Below are 17,490 nucleotides of genomic sequence, written 5' to 3'. Positions count from 1 at the left end.
CGGCTCTTTTCAGTGATCCAGCTCGTTCGGCTCAGCTCACCAAAAAGAGCCTGGTCTTTAGGCTCCCAAACGGCTCTTTAAAAAAAATGGTTTGTATTTTTTCAAGTCAGTTTGCGTTAGTTTGACTATGATTGGTGTTAAAAAAATTCTAATTAAATTATTAAATGAAATCATACTCTACCTTAACCACAATGTATTTAAAAATGCATTGGTTTGTTATGAAAAATAATGCTATTACGCATTTGCATTTAAAGTATAACTTTGTAATGTGAACACGTATATGAGGGTACTGACTCCGCCGCAAATGCTACTGTACTTCCGGCTCATTTTCCAGCTGTAGTTTTCACAGCTGTCCTTCCTCTCTCTCCTCCGCTGCCAAGTGTGTGACTGAGAGTGAGTTGGCTCCGCCCTCCCTCACGCATCTTTGGATCATTGGTTGACACATCTTTGGTTCATTGGTTGACACTGCGTGTCTGATTGACAGGAACAACAGGTGAGTGTTCGTCTGAGCAGACAGTCAGAACGAATGTGTGCGCTAGAGTATTTAGGCCTATATTATTTTATTTATATTTTCGTTATTTGAATTAGTTAATTATATTCATTTAAATCGTTTGATGATTCATTGTTTATATATTTTTATTAATAGATTCGGCTTTTCTGATATGCGAACGAACCATCACTAACAGTTATTAGAGGAAACTTACCAGGGATATATCAGGACAGCAGGAGTTGAAAGGAGTAGGCCTACCGGCCTGTAACCTCTCCAGCGGCGGTGGGCAAATATCAACAACTTTATGAAAATACCCATTTTGTGACGTGAATGTCCATCTGGCTGAACGGGGGATGACCATGGAGAACGCAGCAAGTTGGTTGACTTAATTATAAACACAGGAACATTTTTAAATGAATGACTGATGATAACTCTATAGAAAATATTAAGATAACTAATATTGAGAGGAAAATGATGTAATTGTCAAGAACATCGCGTAATGCTAGTATTTAAAAGCTATCTACCTTTTTACACACAAGCATTTTAGGCTTTTGTTGTTCGTGTCCTCCGTTCAGGTGTTTCCCCACAGACATGTGCATTGAGAGAGCTCCTATTTGAAGTGGATGGTTGAATGGTAAGGCCTATAATTCGCCAGCAGATGGAGACATTTGATAAATAATGTATTTCTTATTAATTGTACAACCATTTCTCATTTGGATTTGCGTCATTAAAAAATATTTAAAATGTATACAATCGCCTATTTTATTAATTGTATTATATAGGCTATACGTTAAGCAAGGATTTAACTGGTATCTACAATTGATTAAAATGACACTTCATACCAATCCAAATCCAATTTTATTTGTCACATACACTTGGTTAGCAGATGTTAATGCGAGTATAGCGAAATGCTTGAGGAAAGGTCATATTCCTGGTCGTAATGATGGTAAATTGACGTTGCTCTTATATTCAGTAGTTCCTCCCGACTGTATGTAATGAAACCTAAGATTACCTGGGGTACCAATGTAAGAAATAACACGTACAAAAAAAACAAAATACTGCATAGTTTCCTAGAAATGCGAAGCGAGGCGGCCATGATGAGAGCCAGGCTGTGGGGTGGAGATGTATTTTAGGTAATGGTCCACTTGTGGAGAACTAAAAGCTGTAAATGGCACAGAAATACATCTCTGGGTTATCCATCCTCTGCCTCCAATTACCAAGAGCAGCACCTGTCTGCAACACTGCATACTAACTAACCACCCAGACTAAACAAATATATTATTCTGCCATGCACATAGAGAGCTACACTTCCTCTAAAACTGAAGACCTCCCATATCACATACCAATACTCTTTTTAGCATGTCAATCTTGGTGGGGCAAAAACAAAGGGGGGTGCATGTGATCAAAGCCACTACACAACACTAAACGATACATTAATTGCACTATAATGATGACAAACTGTGCCCACAAACTGTTAGGGCCTACATGAAGCTGTCCCAACAGCTGCCCCAACATCTTACCACTGCTACACCTGGCTATCAGCGGAGCCTTGTCTGCCAGCAAAGCAGTTAATTCTGCCTCATTTACTGCCTTTAAAAAAAACAGTTGATATGGCTGACTTGCTTAAACAAATCTAGTTGACATGTACAAACTATGGCCTAAGGGGACGACATGGGGATAAGAGGCAATCCGTAATTTCGATTAAGACATTAATGAGCGAACTAGGACGGACGTAGTCAATACAACTATCTGTCTAGCACTTGAAATGTACAGCGAGAAAATTCAGAACATGGGGCGTTCTTACACTGTTGTCCCTGTACACCAAGTCAGAACCGTAGGATAAATAAAGGGGCCATATAAGCTCTTACAATATTCAATGATTACATTTCTCTAAAGCAGGTTATAGGCTACATGTGCACCACCAAGTCAGAACAGTAGGCAAAATTAAGAGGGGTAAATAGCCCAAATGATTAGGGTGAGGCACATGGGCTATTAACAGCTAACTACACAACATACACTTACTATTACTTTGTTAGCTACAGTATACATATCTTCCTGGCATATTACATAATTTATGCAGCAGCATACAAGACATTTTTGGACTCACCTTGTTGTGCTGTGCTCACTTGAACAGGAAGGTGGCACCGCGGTCCTTCGTGAGCAAATGTTGTCATCAAAGTCTAGCATTCTCTGGATTTATGGTGCTTTCATAAACTGGGAAAAAAACAAGGTCGAATCATAATGGCGTCATTGATCTTCAGGTCGTAGCTTTAGAAAGAGCCAAGATTTACAATTCCGAGTTGAATGACTGTTCAAAACTTATTTTCCCAGTCAGAGCTCATTTATTCTCGACTTCCCAGTTGTCTTGAACTCACTGAAGACAAGTTTTTAAGTTGTTTTGAGCGCGGCACAAATCATGCTAATTGACAGCATGGCCAATATTGAATGTTTATACAATTTTAAACTTGGAAAAGAGCCCCTTAATCCCAAATTTGGGACCACAAGGCCACTGTCACTGATTCCTTCCAAACCACTCATTGTTGAATTTGCTATTTCCAACTTGTGTAATGTTTATGTCCAATGGCTGATGAGCACCGATACGTTTTATCTATCATTTCTCTTCATTATTTCTCTTTATATGACAAGGATTGAAAAGGATTTGCCAGTATATTGTCGACTTGATTCATGATGACTGCTAGCTAGGATTTTGAAAGTATGATGTTGACATGAGGCCTCCTTACTGTCCCTAGAATTTCTAAGCTGGAGGCAGGCCCTTCTCCTATAGAACTCCATTTTTATGGAATGGTCTGCCTATCCATGTGAGAGACGCAGACTCGGCCTCGACCTTTAAGTCTTTATTGAAGACTCATCTCTTCAGTAGGTCCTATGATAGTGTAGTCTGGCCCAGGGGTGTGAAGGTGAACGGAAAGGTACTGGAGCGATGAACCGCCCTTGCTGTCTCTGCCTGGCCGGTTCCCCTCTCTCACTGGGATTCTCTGCCTCTAACTCTATTACGGGGGCTGAGTCACTGGCTTACTGGTGCTCTTCCATGCTGTCCCTAGTAGGGGTGCCTCACTTGAGTGGGTTGAGTCACTGACTTGCTCTTCCTGTCCGGGTTGGCCCCCCCTCGGGTTCGTGCCGTGGGGGAGATCTTCGTGGGCTATACTCGGTCTTGTCACAGGGTAGTAGGTTGGTGTTTGAAGATATCCCTCTAGTGTTGTGGGGGCTGTGCTTTGGCAAATTGAGTGGGGTTAAATTCACACAGGACACCGGATAAGACAGGAGAAAAACTCCAGATATAACAGACTGACCCCAGCCCCCTGACACACACTACTGCAGCATAAATACTGGAGGCTGAGACAGGAGGGGTTGGGAGACACTGTGGCCCAGTCCGACGATACCCCCGGACAGTGCCAAACAGGCAGGATATAAGTATGCTCACTCTAATTCTCTCTCTTTTTATCTCTTTCTCTAGGAGGACCTGAGCCCTAGGACCATGCCTTAGGACTACCTGGCCCAATGACTCCTTGCTGTCCCCAGTCCACCTGGTCATCTTGCTGCGCCAGATTCAACTGTTCTGCCTGCGGCTATGGAACCCTGACCTGTTCACTGGACGTGCTACCTTGTTCCTTGACCTGCTGTTTTGGACTACCTCTCTACCACACCTGCTGTCTCTAACTCTGAATGATTGGCTATGAAAAGCCAACTGATATTTACTCCTGAGGTGCTGACTTGTTGCACCCCCTACGAACACTGTAATTATTATTATCTGATCCTCCTGGTCATCAATTAACGTTTGAACATCTTGGCCATGTTCTGTTATAATCTCCACCCGGCACAGCCCTGAATGACAGGTCACCACTGCATATAGGCCATCGATAGGCCTACTCTGTTAGCTACATGACAACATTGATAATCACCACAACTAAGTGTTTTAAACCACTGTGAATCAGTTTGTAAAATATCGGAGCCCTATGACCATGAATATTAGGCGAAGTGGTCTTGCACAAATGAAGTCAAACCGATCCAGAACTATTCACAACCTCTGGCTGAGGATGCCCTATCGCGCAGGAAAACAGCTGATCCAACCAAGAGGTAACTGAGTTTGAAATGTTTGAGACTGCGCTAAACAATTGTACCGGCTACTTTTAACTTGCAACCTGATTTTCAAATGAACGTTTAAGTAACTTTGATATGTCTGCCTTGCCTAAGAAGTTGGAGAATGTGTCAAATAAAAATGCAGATAAACGCTAAAACAAAAGTTCCACGGATTGTCTACGCATAGGAGGAGTAAATAGCATTGTTATTCTGCCCTACACGGTATCAAGAACACAGATCATACTCAAAGTCCATGAATGGGAATTAATGGACGAGAATGAGCACATAAAATTGCTGATGGCAATCATTGTCACATGGTTTGGGCTGCATCTGGAACCAGGGGTGCAACTAGTTTTAGAAGTCGGGGGACATAACCTGGTGGGGGTCCTCCCTCACATTTTTGGGTACATCTAAAGCTAATTTCCTCAATTTCTACTAAGGCTGTAGCAGACAAAAAAAAAACCTTGGTCGAGAAAGAGTAGTCTTTTCTTTCGACCAAATGATTGCCAAATAACAATGTGATTCACATTTTCAAATGGTCCATTTATATTTCTCAACGGGGCTATACATTTTTGGGTGATGTTTTTTTCTTGCCCGAGTAAGTATCTGGTGTTCAGCGAAATAACAACAATGTTTAATACAGGAGGCCTAGTCAAATAATTAACATCTAATAACATGAACCATTACTCTCTCGCGGGAATTCCACTACCGATCTGTATGTAGCCAAACAAAAGACAAATAAATTGACAAAATTCGTAAATGGAATGAAAAAAGTGTAGCATAGGTTGAGTTCTGCAAAACACTGTGTCCACTCTGACAATGAGAATGGTAAATGACTGTAATAATATTGAATGCATTAACAGAAATTATCGTAACCAAACAAACATCTTAAGATTAGACATTCTGGGAATTAACGGTAAATGTAGGCTAATGCTAGTGATATATGTAACGGGGATTTGATAGACACAGCAGACAATGCACACAATGAAGTTATGAAACAATGAATGCCCACGAAATGGCTCCTCAATGGATTTCACAGCGGACTCCTCAAAGGATTAGTCCACTGAGACAGGGGCAAATCAGACAGGCATCTCGTGTGCCATAGATATTTTTTTCCATTTGCATCTGCTTGACAATTTTTTTTCTTGTTTTCCATACAGACCCCTTTTGTCATACAGTATTCCATATTAGGCACCCAAACCGCATGGAATTTGCACAGTATTTTTTATTTAAGCTTTATTTAACGAGGCAAGTAAGTTAAGAACAAATTCTTATTTTCAATGTCGGCCAAACACGGAGGACACTGAGCCAATTGTGCGTCGCCCTATGGTACTCCCAATCACGGCCTGTTGTGATACAGCCTGGAATTGAACCAGGGTCTGCAGTGATGCCTCTAGCACTGAGATGCAGTGTCTTAGACCACTCTGCCACTTGGGAGCCTTAATCTTGTATACCGTTAAACTTGTAATAAATCAAATCTAGTGATGCATAACTTGACATTTCTGCCATCAAATGTGACATTGTGGGAGGATAACCAACCTTCAGATTAATGACAATGCATTTCTTAGCCACTATAAATGCTAGGTTACACAGTTTCTTCTAATAACAGTCTCCCGTATCATCATTTCCAATCAAACAAAAAGAGGGAGAAGGGAGAATCTGTAGACATGCTGAGATAAAAGAACATACTCCTGACCAGAATTCAGCCAGTCTTCACAAGACCATAACATATGCAAATATTGTGTTTGTGTTTTACACCTCCAGCAGAGGAATTATATTTCTGAGTGAATGATATTCAGATTCACTGGCATATAGTATGCTCTACGGAGGGTCTTAAACTGCAGTCATTTGTCTGACATTATATGAACATGACTGGGCATTCAACCATACCTGTATACATTCATCATCATCATAGTGTCTCCCAGTGTAAGGGCCGACGCCAGACAGGAGAAGCAGGTGCAGGGAGTCAGACATTTATTCGGGAACAGACAAGGAAACAAGACAGGAACAGCGTCGGAACACGGGTAACACGGACATGAGACAATTAATCGTGAACCAGGGAACAGAGCTTGGGCACAGACAGATATAGGGAAGGTAATGTCACAAGTAATTGAGTCCACGTGAGTCCAATGATTGCTGATGCGCGTGACGAGGGGAAGGCAGGTGTGCGTACTGATGGTGGCTTGAGTGCGTAATGCTGGGGATCCTGGCGCCCTCGAGCTACAGGGAGTGGAAGAGAGAGCAGGCGTGACACCCAGGTCTTCCTAACATTTTTGTTTTGACATGTTTTGTGTCATCTGTAAAAGCCTCTATCAACCCTTGATACAGTTTGGAAATGAACTTTGGAGGTTTGTCAGAATGCCTTAAAATAGTTTCAATATTTGAAACTTCTGGCTTGTCCAGTGTTTGCTGCACAGAGAGAATAAAGTGTTGTATCTGCCAAAGTTCACCTCAGCGCTGTCACAGACTGGTCTTCCCTGGTTGCTTGACCCTGCTGAGACCCCTGTCATCATCTGACCCAGCTGAGACTCCTGTCATCATCTGACCCTGATGAGACCCCTGTCATCATCTGACCCTGCTCAGATGAGGCATGACAAATAATTACCTTGGTGTACATTTATACATTCTATTATCAATGAATAGAATCAATGGTTCAATAATTGAAATGACCATCACTCCCAGATCCCAGACTGTAGCCTACCCATCAACTCCAGATGGAACTTTGTATCCATTCACGGATAGTTATAATAATATATAGTGAAAAATTCACCTGAGCTCCGTAGACTGGTCTTCCCTGGCTGTCTGATCCTGCTGGGACACCAGTCATCATCTGATCCTGCTAAGACATGGTGAGTATAGTGTTGTGTACTGACTGTGCACCATGACAGCGTAGCCTGTAGAGCTGTTTATACCATGTCAGTGTGAAAAGTCGTGAATTAGGTACGGAAACAGACAGATCAATAACGTTACATTGCTATGCTGAATTATAAAAACTCCCATTGGCCTGAAAAAAATGTTTGAATATTGGTCTTCAATCATTTGGTCGCTGGTTTCATCCTTTGATTCAGGTCAAGTGTGATTGAGGCAAAAATTACAGCTAAAGTTAGTGAGCTCGCTGGGTCATTCCAAAATTGGAGGACATTTTCTTTCCCACCCATGGAACTTCAAAAAATCCATGCCCAAAATACAAAACCATGCACTTGTTTAAATTATACTTGTCCTGAGACTAAATGTAAATCTAGTTGTAGAACAAGTGGTTCCAAAATGATTTAAAATACCAAATAGCTCAAGCACCCCCTAAAATGGCATTTTTCTCTTGTTCCACCTTCTTGATGACCAAATTGCACATCAAATATAACAGTTAAAATAAGTTAATAAATCTACTTTTTTTGATACGATTTTGTTGATATGCCTCTTGTAATTGTTAAAACAATTTGTTTCATCAACATATTTTAGCTTATATAAATGATGCACTGAAGTTGTGTCCCACAACATGAAGTTGTGTCCCACAGCCCTGTTACTGAAACCTACTTAGCCTGGCAGAGGAAGAGAAAAAACAGTGAGTCACATGAAGTCATCAAGCCATTTGCAAACACCATGGGTTGACCAAAGGTAAGTCCGCTCTTCTATTTTTCATATTTTCCCAATCTTTTCAGCATTGACTGAGTGTGTCACTAACCAACACAACCCTGTTACTCATATCAGAATAAGACAAATTCATTTCAGAGTTCTGTTTGTTACAAATGACAAAGTTTGTCCTTGACAGTAATGCCACATTCCACAGCTAGCATAAATTCCTGAGAAAAAAAACTAACATTAGCATTGATTTACAACCCTGCTACTATAATTTGTCAGGTCGTGAGGAAAGACGGACCAAGGCGCAGCTTGATTTGAGTTCCACATACTTTTAATCCAAAGTGAACCTACAACAAACATCAGCACTCAAAAAACAATATCCCACAAAGCAGGTCGGAGAAAGGGCTTCCTAAATATGATCCCCAATTAGAGGCAACGATTACCAGCTGCCTCTAATTGGGAACCATACAACTCACCAACATAGAAATAAAATGACTGGAACACCCCCCTAGTCACGCTCTGACCTAACCACCATAGAGAACCGAGGGCTCTCCATGGTCAGAGCGTGACGTAATTCAAGTAACAGTGTTGCACTACAGTAACAGGATTGTATCTCCTTCAGTTCACTCTGCAGGTGAAATGGATAAGTGACAATATATTTCTATGTTCTTTAAGGCAATGTGATGTTGGGAGGAAGAAAATGGAGGGCTGCTAAAGCTAAATGAAACAGGGAGCTGCAGAAAATACAAGATCAGTTGAGGAAAGTCAAACAGCGATCAGAAAAATACCGAAAGCGGCTCCAACAATCGAAAAAGGACAACCCATCTCCAGAATCCAAAGTCAACAAGTTGGTTCGGCAAATCTCGGACACATCCCTAAGGAGAAACCTGTTGTTTCATACAGCAGTAGCTGAGGAAGTACGTAACAAGTACACATTCAAAGAGGAAGGATCCTCCTGAGGTAGTACAGGTTAATTGGCAGAGGAGGTTTTTGGATTTTCAAGGAGGAGGTGGACAAAACTGGCAAATGAAAATGTCTACAGCTACCAGAGGAAGAAACACGAGGGGATTGCTGCCACCCTGAGATCAACGGTGAGATTATTATCTTTACGTGACGATGTCAGCAGGAACTGGAAAAAAGCAAACGGTGACAAAAGAAAAGAAGAAAATGCAGAGAAGATTAGTGGTGGATTCAATGAAGAACCTCCCTTTGAAGTTCCTGGGTGAGCATACCAACCTCCGTCTATCATACTCACTGTTCTGCACACTTTGCCTCTACTGGGTCGTGCATCCAACATCGGCAGATCGTGACACGTGCATGCGAAAACAACATGAAATTCTAGGCTTTATTGCCAAAAAGATTCACCAGATGCACATCCTCGACACATCCAATGTGGAGAGCCTGACACATGCCATCACAAGCAAGCAATGTGAGCAATGCACCAATAATACCTATGCACTCAAAAGCCACTACAGAGACACCGATCGCATCTCTTACCTTCAGTGGGCCACTGTGGACAAAGAGCACAAAAAATGATCCTGGAGCAGCCTCAAAGATCACTTTGAAAAAATAATTTGAATGCCCCCAAGAAGAGCTGGTGGAAACATCTAACGTTTTGCTCCAGAAGTCCAGGCGCCATCTCTATAACATCAGACAGCAATATGCTTTCTCACGGGCCCTGAAGCTGAACCTCCCTGCAAATTAATGTGCAGTCCATATTGACTGCTCTGAGAACTACGGCTGCAAGTACAGCGCTCAAGCACAAGCTGTTCATTTTGGTGCATCACACCAACAGGCCACTTTGCACACATGGAGGGGGCATCTGCCCCTACCTCCTGCACTGTATCGGCATCCAGGCTGAAGGGACTACCTGCCATATGGCAACACCTGGAGCCCATCCTGAGTGAAATCAGAGAGATATGACCAGATGTGACAACCATCTTTTTTTTTTTTTGCGACGGTCCTTGCACACAGTACAAGCAGCATGGTAATTTTGACCTCTTTTGTACTGACATTTTCAAGAAGGGTTTTACAAGAGGAACCTGGAACTACTTTGAAGCCAGTCGTGGCAAAGGTGCCCCAGATGGTGTGGGTGGCACATTGGAGAGGAGGGTCGACAGGCTTGTCAGCCAAGGAGTTCATATCCCCACGGCATTGTCCCTGTACCAAGCTCTGAGTGAGGGACAATCAAAGGTGGAATTGTTTTACATTCAGGAGCAAGCTGTGGAGGATGCAGTGAAAGAAAAGCCAGATGAGGCTCCACCGGGTGGTCACTCTTTCACCTGGGGAAAATTCTCTACCGCAACGTGAACTGCATGTGTTCTGCAACAGGGAATCTGGAGTGTGATTGCCAAAAAACACAGAGCTTCAGCTCTAATGCCACAGATGACCACATAGAAGACCCCATGCACAGCACACCCAAAGAAGTGCAGTGGCACAGTCCAGAGGTTGTGGGGAGATGCTGTGCCCTGGTGTATGACCACAACATTTGGCCATTGAGGGATGATCTCCTTTGGTATCCCTTTGAGGATGTGCTGACCCTCATTCCTCCCCCAGAGAACTTTACCTCACGCCACATGGACATCGCAAGTGAGGTATGGAATACTCTGGCCAGCCACTAAAATTAAATCGGTACATTATAACATCGGCTTTATAAAATATTGATCAGTTCATTACTATTTTTGATATGCTCATTCATTTTAATGCCAGGTTGTTGGCCTACTGTGATATGACAATTTTTTATTTTTGTCCATTGAATATTTGATCAGATCCAGTTTGTTGTCTTGTTGACATGTTTATTTTTTTATCATTCCTACTCATCCTGTTGATCCTTCTTCGAAAAGATATATACAATATTATTAAACAACATTCCTATGGTTCTGGGTATTATTTGTCACATTTATGTCATGATCTACAATCAATAGAAATGTAATCCATTCAACCCTGTTACTTTGAGCAACACTGTTATTCTAATTTCAACCCTGTTACCATAGCATTTATATTTAAATGATCTTAAATGATTTTTTCAGACCATGAGGGTTTAACCTATTGTTCTTTTAATAGTTTGAATGTTTATATGCATGACGTATTTGAGCAAAAATTTGAAGATAAATACTGAAATTAGTAGAATTTTTCAATTTGTTAAAACAAAACGTGTGACTATTGAAAAGTTGGGCAAGATAGATTTCAAAAGTTGCTTAAATTAATAATATAAGTCAAGTCTTATCTGAAATTAAATGAGCATTGAATGTGAATATACCTTTCTTTACTTAATGGTAAAGGATTTAAATCCTTTATTTATTAAACATTTATTAATGTTTAATAAATCCTTTACCATTAAGTAAAGAAAGTCACATTGAATACTCATTTAATTTCAGATACGACTTGACTTATATTAATTTAAACAACTTTTGACATTTATCTTGCCTGAGTATTCATAACAGGGTTGCGCCAAGCATAGCACACAACAAATAAAATATCTCATAAAAAGTGTACCTTTGATGCCTGAGCTGGACGAAACAAATGATTTGACAGTTTATTGCATTTTTTCATAAATACATAACAGAAAATTATCAAATAAAGGGTTCATTTTTCAAAATTGTTGATGCCAAAATTGTACTCCAATTCTGGAATGACCCAGCTAACATTAGCCAACTTTTGGCTAGCTCTAATAGTACATCAACTGGCAAACTATCCAAGTTATTTTACTTATGTTGAAATTGGACAAAAAGGCTACAAAACATTTCCATACACACAACAGCTGCTAGATGCTGCTACCTGACAGATAGCTAGGGGCTGGAGCTGGACTGGCTGTGGTAGCTACTAGCTAGCTAGTTCATTCTCTTCAGACAGAAAGAACGTCAGTTGAGAGGGGATGAAACATTAGCTAATGTCACATGTCAGTTACACTACTAGCTCAGCACTGGGAATAAATATTAATTATTTCTGTTAAGTCAAACAGTTACCTTGACAGCTACATCAGTCAAATAAAGAGCAGCCAGTTTCTTCTCTGCTTGCTTTTACTACTCAGAGAAAAAGCAAACAGCCTACCCAACCACTCTGAGGTGTCTGCATGGTACTCAAGCACAACTATGCCACTTTTTGTATCACAGTGAAATTATAAAAGTGTGTGTGTGTGTGTGTGTGTGTGTGTGGGGTGAGGATGTGTCATGTCCCCAGTGAAAGTTGCGCCCCTGTCTGGAACTATAGCTCTATCGAGGGATTTTCAGACTGTCTAGATACTATTGTTACACCAGATAATGTGATTAACTCCATACTTGGAGTTACAGGTTTGACTATTCAAATTGTCACCAGAGCGTTCAAGACATCTGGGAAATCGGGGAGAAAAAACGAGATCTGATTGGAAAAAATAATTTCGAACAGGAGTAAACTCTGGCATTTTTCTAGAGCTCCGACTTTCCGACCTGAAGATCGTTGACATCATGATTTGACTTTTTTTTTGTCTTGAAAGCCAATCAATAAGTAGACAAGATGGCGGTGTACACATTGTTGGATTACTTCATGGAGCAAAAAAATATTTTATTTCAATAATGGTGCATTTTCTAAATTAAAATGCACCATCTGCAACTGGACACTTCCATTTTAGAAGATATACGTTTGGCCGAATCGAGAATGAAGATGGTATCACCAATACCAGGTTAGATGAAAAATCTGACATTTTGATTTGGCAAACCTGTAACTCCCAGTAATGGATACCGCTCATCTTTGGTTAAATCACATTATCACTGCAGTGCTAGCTGTAGTTTATGCTTTCAGTACTAGATTCATTCTCTGATCCTTTAATTGTGGGTGGACAACATGCCAGTCATGCTGCAAGAGCTCTCATAGGCTGGAGGACATCCTCCGGAAGTTGTCATTATTACTATGTAAGTCCATGGAAGGGGGTGAGAACCTAGAGCCTCCTAGATTTTGTATTTAAGTCAATGTACCCAGAGGAGTACGGAAGCTAGCTGTCCTCTGGCTACACCATGGTGCTACCCTACAGAGTGCTGTTGAGGCTACTGTCGACCTTCTGTGCAAAATAGTGTATTTTAATCCATTATTTGGTGACGTGAGTATAGTTTTATCTAAAAAGGATAACTTAAGTGTTTTACCATTTACATTTTTATGAAATTCACTGAGGATGGTCCTCCCCTTCCTCCTCTGAGGAGCCTCTACTGCTCTGTGTCTACACATTCTCAGGACCTACAAGTTAATTTAACCACAAGATGGCACAGTCACGCAAGAGTTGACGCACTGGACATCCTCCCCTCAATAACGCGAAAATACTTGGCCCTACAGTGTGCTATGAAAATTATACAAATTGATTTGTAATTGCACTGTCCTGGTTCCAGTTAACAAACTACTAATTAAAATTGTTAGGACTACTTTGTAGTTTTATAGCACTATGATGGCAATTTAATTGACAGCGTCTGTAATCTACAATAAAATAATATTGTTGCAATATTTCATCTACCTAGTGGGCACGCTCGATTTACTCAGCTGAGCGCCGGGTCCCAAAACGTACCCAACGCGTGTACCTGGCAACTCAGTCCACCCAGAAAGCTTGACGAGCTAAATCAAGCTAAGCGGGTCAATTGAAAAAGAGTTTGCGCAGAAGCCCCGCCCAACCATTTCCATTGGTTGATTTGCATTGTTTTACTCCGTTCCCACCATCTGATTGGAGGCAACCCCAAGCAGTCATTGGCGCCTGGATGGGCTTTCCTTCCAGAAATCAACACGGTGAAAACAAGCAAAAAAGTTATTCGTGAGTTCTTGTTTTATTGTTAGTTCCATAGACTCCTGCGCCTAAATCTCCCCAGTTCTGTGAGCCACCGGGCTGAATCTGACACGAGACCACATGGGGCGTCAACTGACGAGACGGCGCTCTCTGAGCTGGGCTTACGAAGGTTGAAGAATAGGGAGCAAGTTGCCAGCAGAGTAGGCTACACTACCCGAGTTCTGCGAATACATTCGTTGCTGATGCCAGGTATGTTGTTCCGTTTCCAAGGACTGCGTCGCTGAAGTCACCGGTGGAGGAGGTAAAACAAATGCGCGGAACTAAGTTGGCCCCTGGCGAATTTTGGATGAAGAATTGTCAGAGGGTGTAGGCAACAGTTGTTTATGCTCAATAATTTAACAACATAGCTAGTTGTTCGGGGTAATTTAGTTCATGGAATTGATACATCGACTGAGTCAAGTGGAGAGTCTGTAGTCAAGGCTATAGACTCAACGACGGATCGATCCAAAATTTAGTTATTGGCTATTGTGCGTAATAGGCTTTTATAAAATGGTTTATCAGACCGATTCACTGTAAGTAAGCAGTAGGCTACTCATTCAGAAGTAGAGCTTCATTGCCCAGCTACCCAAGAATTTAGTGCGAGGGACAACCTCAGCATCCCCGCGATCGATCTAGCCTCCTGCGACAACACTGACGCAGATAGTCTTGCACTACAGTCTACTATTGTATCGCAGACCGGTGATGTTCCAATAATTCGGGATGTTCATGCGGATAATGCTTTGAAATGACATTTGCTCAATGATTGGAATGGAATACAAACACACTAGTGAGCAGATTGCCTCATCTCATTATCTCTGTGCAATAGTCACATCTGCATCTTAAAAATAACTGCTTGTCTCGTCTCTCAAACAACCACACAGTCTGGGACTCTAAAGATTTACAAGAGGGATTAAACATGTCCAAAACGCTTAAGAAGAAGAAGCACTGGTCCGGTAAAGTCCAGGAGTGCGCGCTATCATGGGGGAATGCGGAGGAGTTCGGCTCGGTTGTGGACGTACAAGGGGGAGCAGAGCTGGGAGAATTCCCATACCTGGGACATGTGATTACGGAGGCAATGGTCTGTCACGTCGGGAGGTTACCGAACATCGGGGACGTGCTTCTGGAAGTGAACGGCACCCCTGTCAGCGGCCTGACCAACCGAGACACCCTCGCTGTCATCCGCCACTTTCGGGAGCCCATCCGTATCAAGACCGTCAAACCAGGTATGTTTAGTGTTGTTATTACCGTTCAGAGGTTTTGCAGCCTAGGCCTCCTCTTCAAAGTTATGCATTTTAACATGATGTGTTTCGTAATATGGCGTACTTGTCGTACTATGGTAACCTTGGTCTGGTCTGTGAAAAATCTAATTGACCCCATACGTGAGCTGTGACAACATGCATTCTTCTAGTTAACTCTCACCTGCCCCAAAGTCCACTCAGATAATCACATTCAGAAGACTTGAATTGTTGTCTTGCCCGTACACACACTATGTGTTGTCCTTTCGGTGTAATCCTATTTGCCCAGGGCAGTTAATGGCCTGAGTCATAGCTGTGGGGTGAACTGGGACTGCACAGGGTCTCTGGTTGGAATGGAATAAATAGTCAAGCTTGTAATTGGGCTGCGTCTTTGGTCTCCAGGATAGTGGGAGGATCAGGTGTGTGTGGCCTTTATGTGTCTCCTAGACTGCTTATGTCAGTACATCAAGCAGTGTAAACTGGGTCATTCCACCAGTTCAGTGCCTTTTTGTTGTAACATCCTGTCATAAAGATCACATGTTAAACATGATTAAAAAAACAACACATTTTCTCATCTGAAGAGGTACAAGAAAAAAGACTGTGACAAATACAGTAACAGGGAGGACTGTAACAGGGTTGATGATTTCTTCTTAAGTGAGCCAGAACTCCCCATGGGGACTATAATCTTGTTGTGTGCAACAGGGAGGGGCAATTGAATGCAAGCTGCACATGAAACAAGGTGTGAACATTTCTAGCCTGTCTTTGTAACAGGGTGGACACGTTATGCTCGACCTGCTCCGTTTTCCACCACAAAACACCAGAAAATTGCACAAAAAAAAGACTAGGAATGGCTCACCTGCTTTTACACTGTTCACACTATTAGATGTTCAATGTTTCTTTTGAAAAACATATATTTAAAAAGGAATGGTTTCACCATATTAAAATGTGAGTTCAGTTCATGTAACAAGGTTGACCTTCAAACGAAGGACAGACTTAAAAGAATCACTACTCGCATGGATTTAATAATAATCTTCAGAGATAACCTTTGTCAAAGCAAAGCAACACAATAACCAGGGATTTACGAAGATGGTGAAACTTGAAGAGATTTTGGAATGAAGTGGGCAACACAGGGTTGACAGAGGGACATGTCAAAATGCTGCATTTTTAGCACTTTAGCAAATCTTCATATAAAAACAAAATAGGATTAATTGACTTCGCCGTGTGGTCTATATTAAAAGGCACTTCATTTCATCACTTCATAAATTCAGTTGGTACACCATTTCTACTTAGAAATATTAACGACCCAACTTCACTCAACGGAAACGTAGAGAAGTGGGAGACGTGGGGGTGAGGGAATCGATAGTTAGAATCGATAGTGCGCCTGTTATCTACCTTCTGTTCAAATGTGGGGTTTGGCAAACTGTTGCGCTTGATAGCCGTGCCAGCCTCTACACAGTGTCGCTATCCCAGCCAGTCTCTGTGTAGTGTTTATCTGTCTATCCTTCAGCCTCATGGTTAATTCACTCATCATCTATCTTTGATGGGGTCTCCATGCCTAGATGAGGCTGTCTGAGGATCCAATGTAACCAGGCCGGTGTGGTTGTGAACTCCAGTCCTGAGATGCAGGGCCTGGGTTACAGGGCTATAGACAAGTAGGGACTGTCACACTGTAGCCTGGCTAGTGGTAACCATGGCACCACTGCCCATCTGTTGGCAGCCAGTGAGTTTATGACAACAGACACCTGAACTACACTGTGATGGTGGGGCTGGCCTGAGCTCAAAAGCTGAAGCTGGGTTGGAATCGTTAATCTGTTGCTTTGCTTACTTGTTAAAGCTATACTTTATTGCTATCGACGACTGTCTTTGTACTTTGTCTTGTCGAAGCCGGTGGTGATGAATCATTTTCCCTTGAGGGATGGATTAAGTTCTACTACAACACATACACACCTGTATGCATAGAAGTCCAATGCTCAAGTAGAGTAATCTACAGTAACACATGATTGCATATCTTTGAGAATTATTGCAGTGTTGCCTTATCTCAACACTTCCTTACCCTCTTAGCTTGCTCAATGCTCTCCACCTTCTCTGTTGTTTTCTCTTCTCTCTGCGCTGCTTCCGCCTCCTCATCTACCCTCCTAGGGACATGCCTTCTCATTGGTTTTCTGTTGTCTTGTGATTTCTCTCCCCTTCATTCTATTCCCTCATTGACTCTTCTCTCTCTCCCTTCCCCAGTCTCCACAGCACCATGGGTCTATCTATAATACTCTGATAGCTTACTACATTATTGTACTGTTCCATTGACGTACATCTTC

At 41.9% G+C, this 17,490-nt stretch overlaps 1 protein-coding gene and 2 long non-coding RNA genes across 4 annotated transcripts in view; 2 read left to right on the top strand and 1 right to left on the bottom strand.

Annotated features, from left to right (window-relative positions):
* Positions 1-487: 487 nt before the first annotated feature.
* Positions 488-5,662, top strand: LOC135527583 (uncharacterized). Its single transcript, XR_010453458.1, has 3 exons — positions 488-865; positions 1,066-1,124; positions 3,966-5,662. It is a non-coding gene; the product is annotated as an uncharacterized LOC135527583 (long non-coding RNA).
* Positions 5,663-5,759: 97 nt separating this feature from the next.
* On the bottom strand, positions 5,760-15,519 carry LOC135528358 (uncharacterized). Of its 2 annotated transcripts, none has more exons than XR_010453544.1 (4): positions 15,363-15,519; positions 7,359-7,427; positions 7,039-7,163; positions 5,760-6,808 (listed from the first exon to the last, which is right to left on the bottom strand). It is a non-coding gene; the product is annotated as an uncharacterized LOC135528358 (long non-coding RNA). The 2 variants fall into 2 exon arrangements; XR_010453543.1 differs by having other exon boundaries at positions 7,359-7,424.
* The window catches only part of LOC135528357 (membrane-associated guanylate kinase, WW and PDZ domain-containing protein 3-like), a 193,254-nt gene continuing 189,627 nt past the window's right edge, over positions 13,864-17,490 (top strand). Inside the window, 2 exon segments of the mRNA XM_064957381.1 lie at positions 13,864-14,153; positions 14,825-15,166. Coding sequence (XP_064813453.1) covers positions 14,147-14,153; positions 14,825-15,166 — 349 coding nt within the window. The 5' untranslated portion in view covers positions 13,864-14,146.

This window comes from Oncorhynchus masou, chromosome 33 (assembly GCF_036934945.1).
Source record: "Oncorhynchus masou masou isolate Uvic2021 chromosome 33, UVic_Omas_1.1, whole genome shotgun sequence".
Taxonomy (NCBI): domain Eukaryota; kingdom Metazoa; phylum Chordata; class Actinopteri; order Salmoniformes; family Salmonidae; genus Oncorhynchus; species Oncorhynchus masou.
Note: the sequence above shows the minus strand (reverse complement) of the source record. Positions and strands in the feature narration are given on the sequence as shown.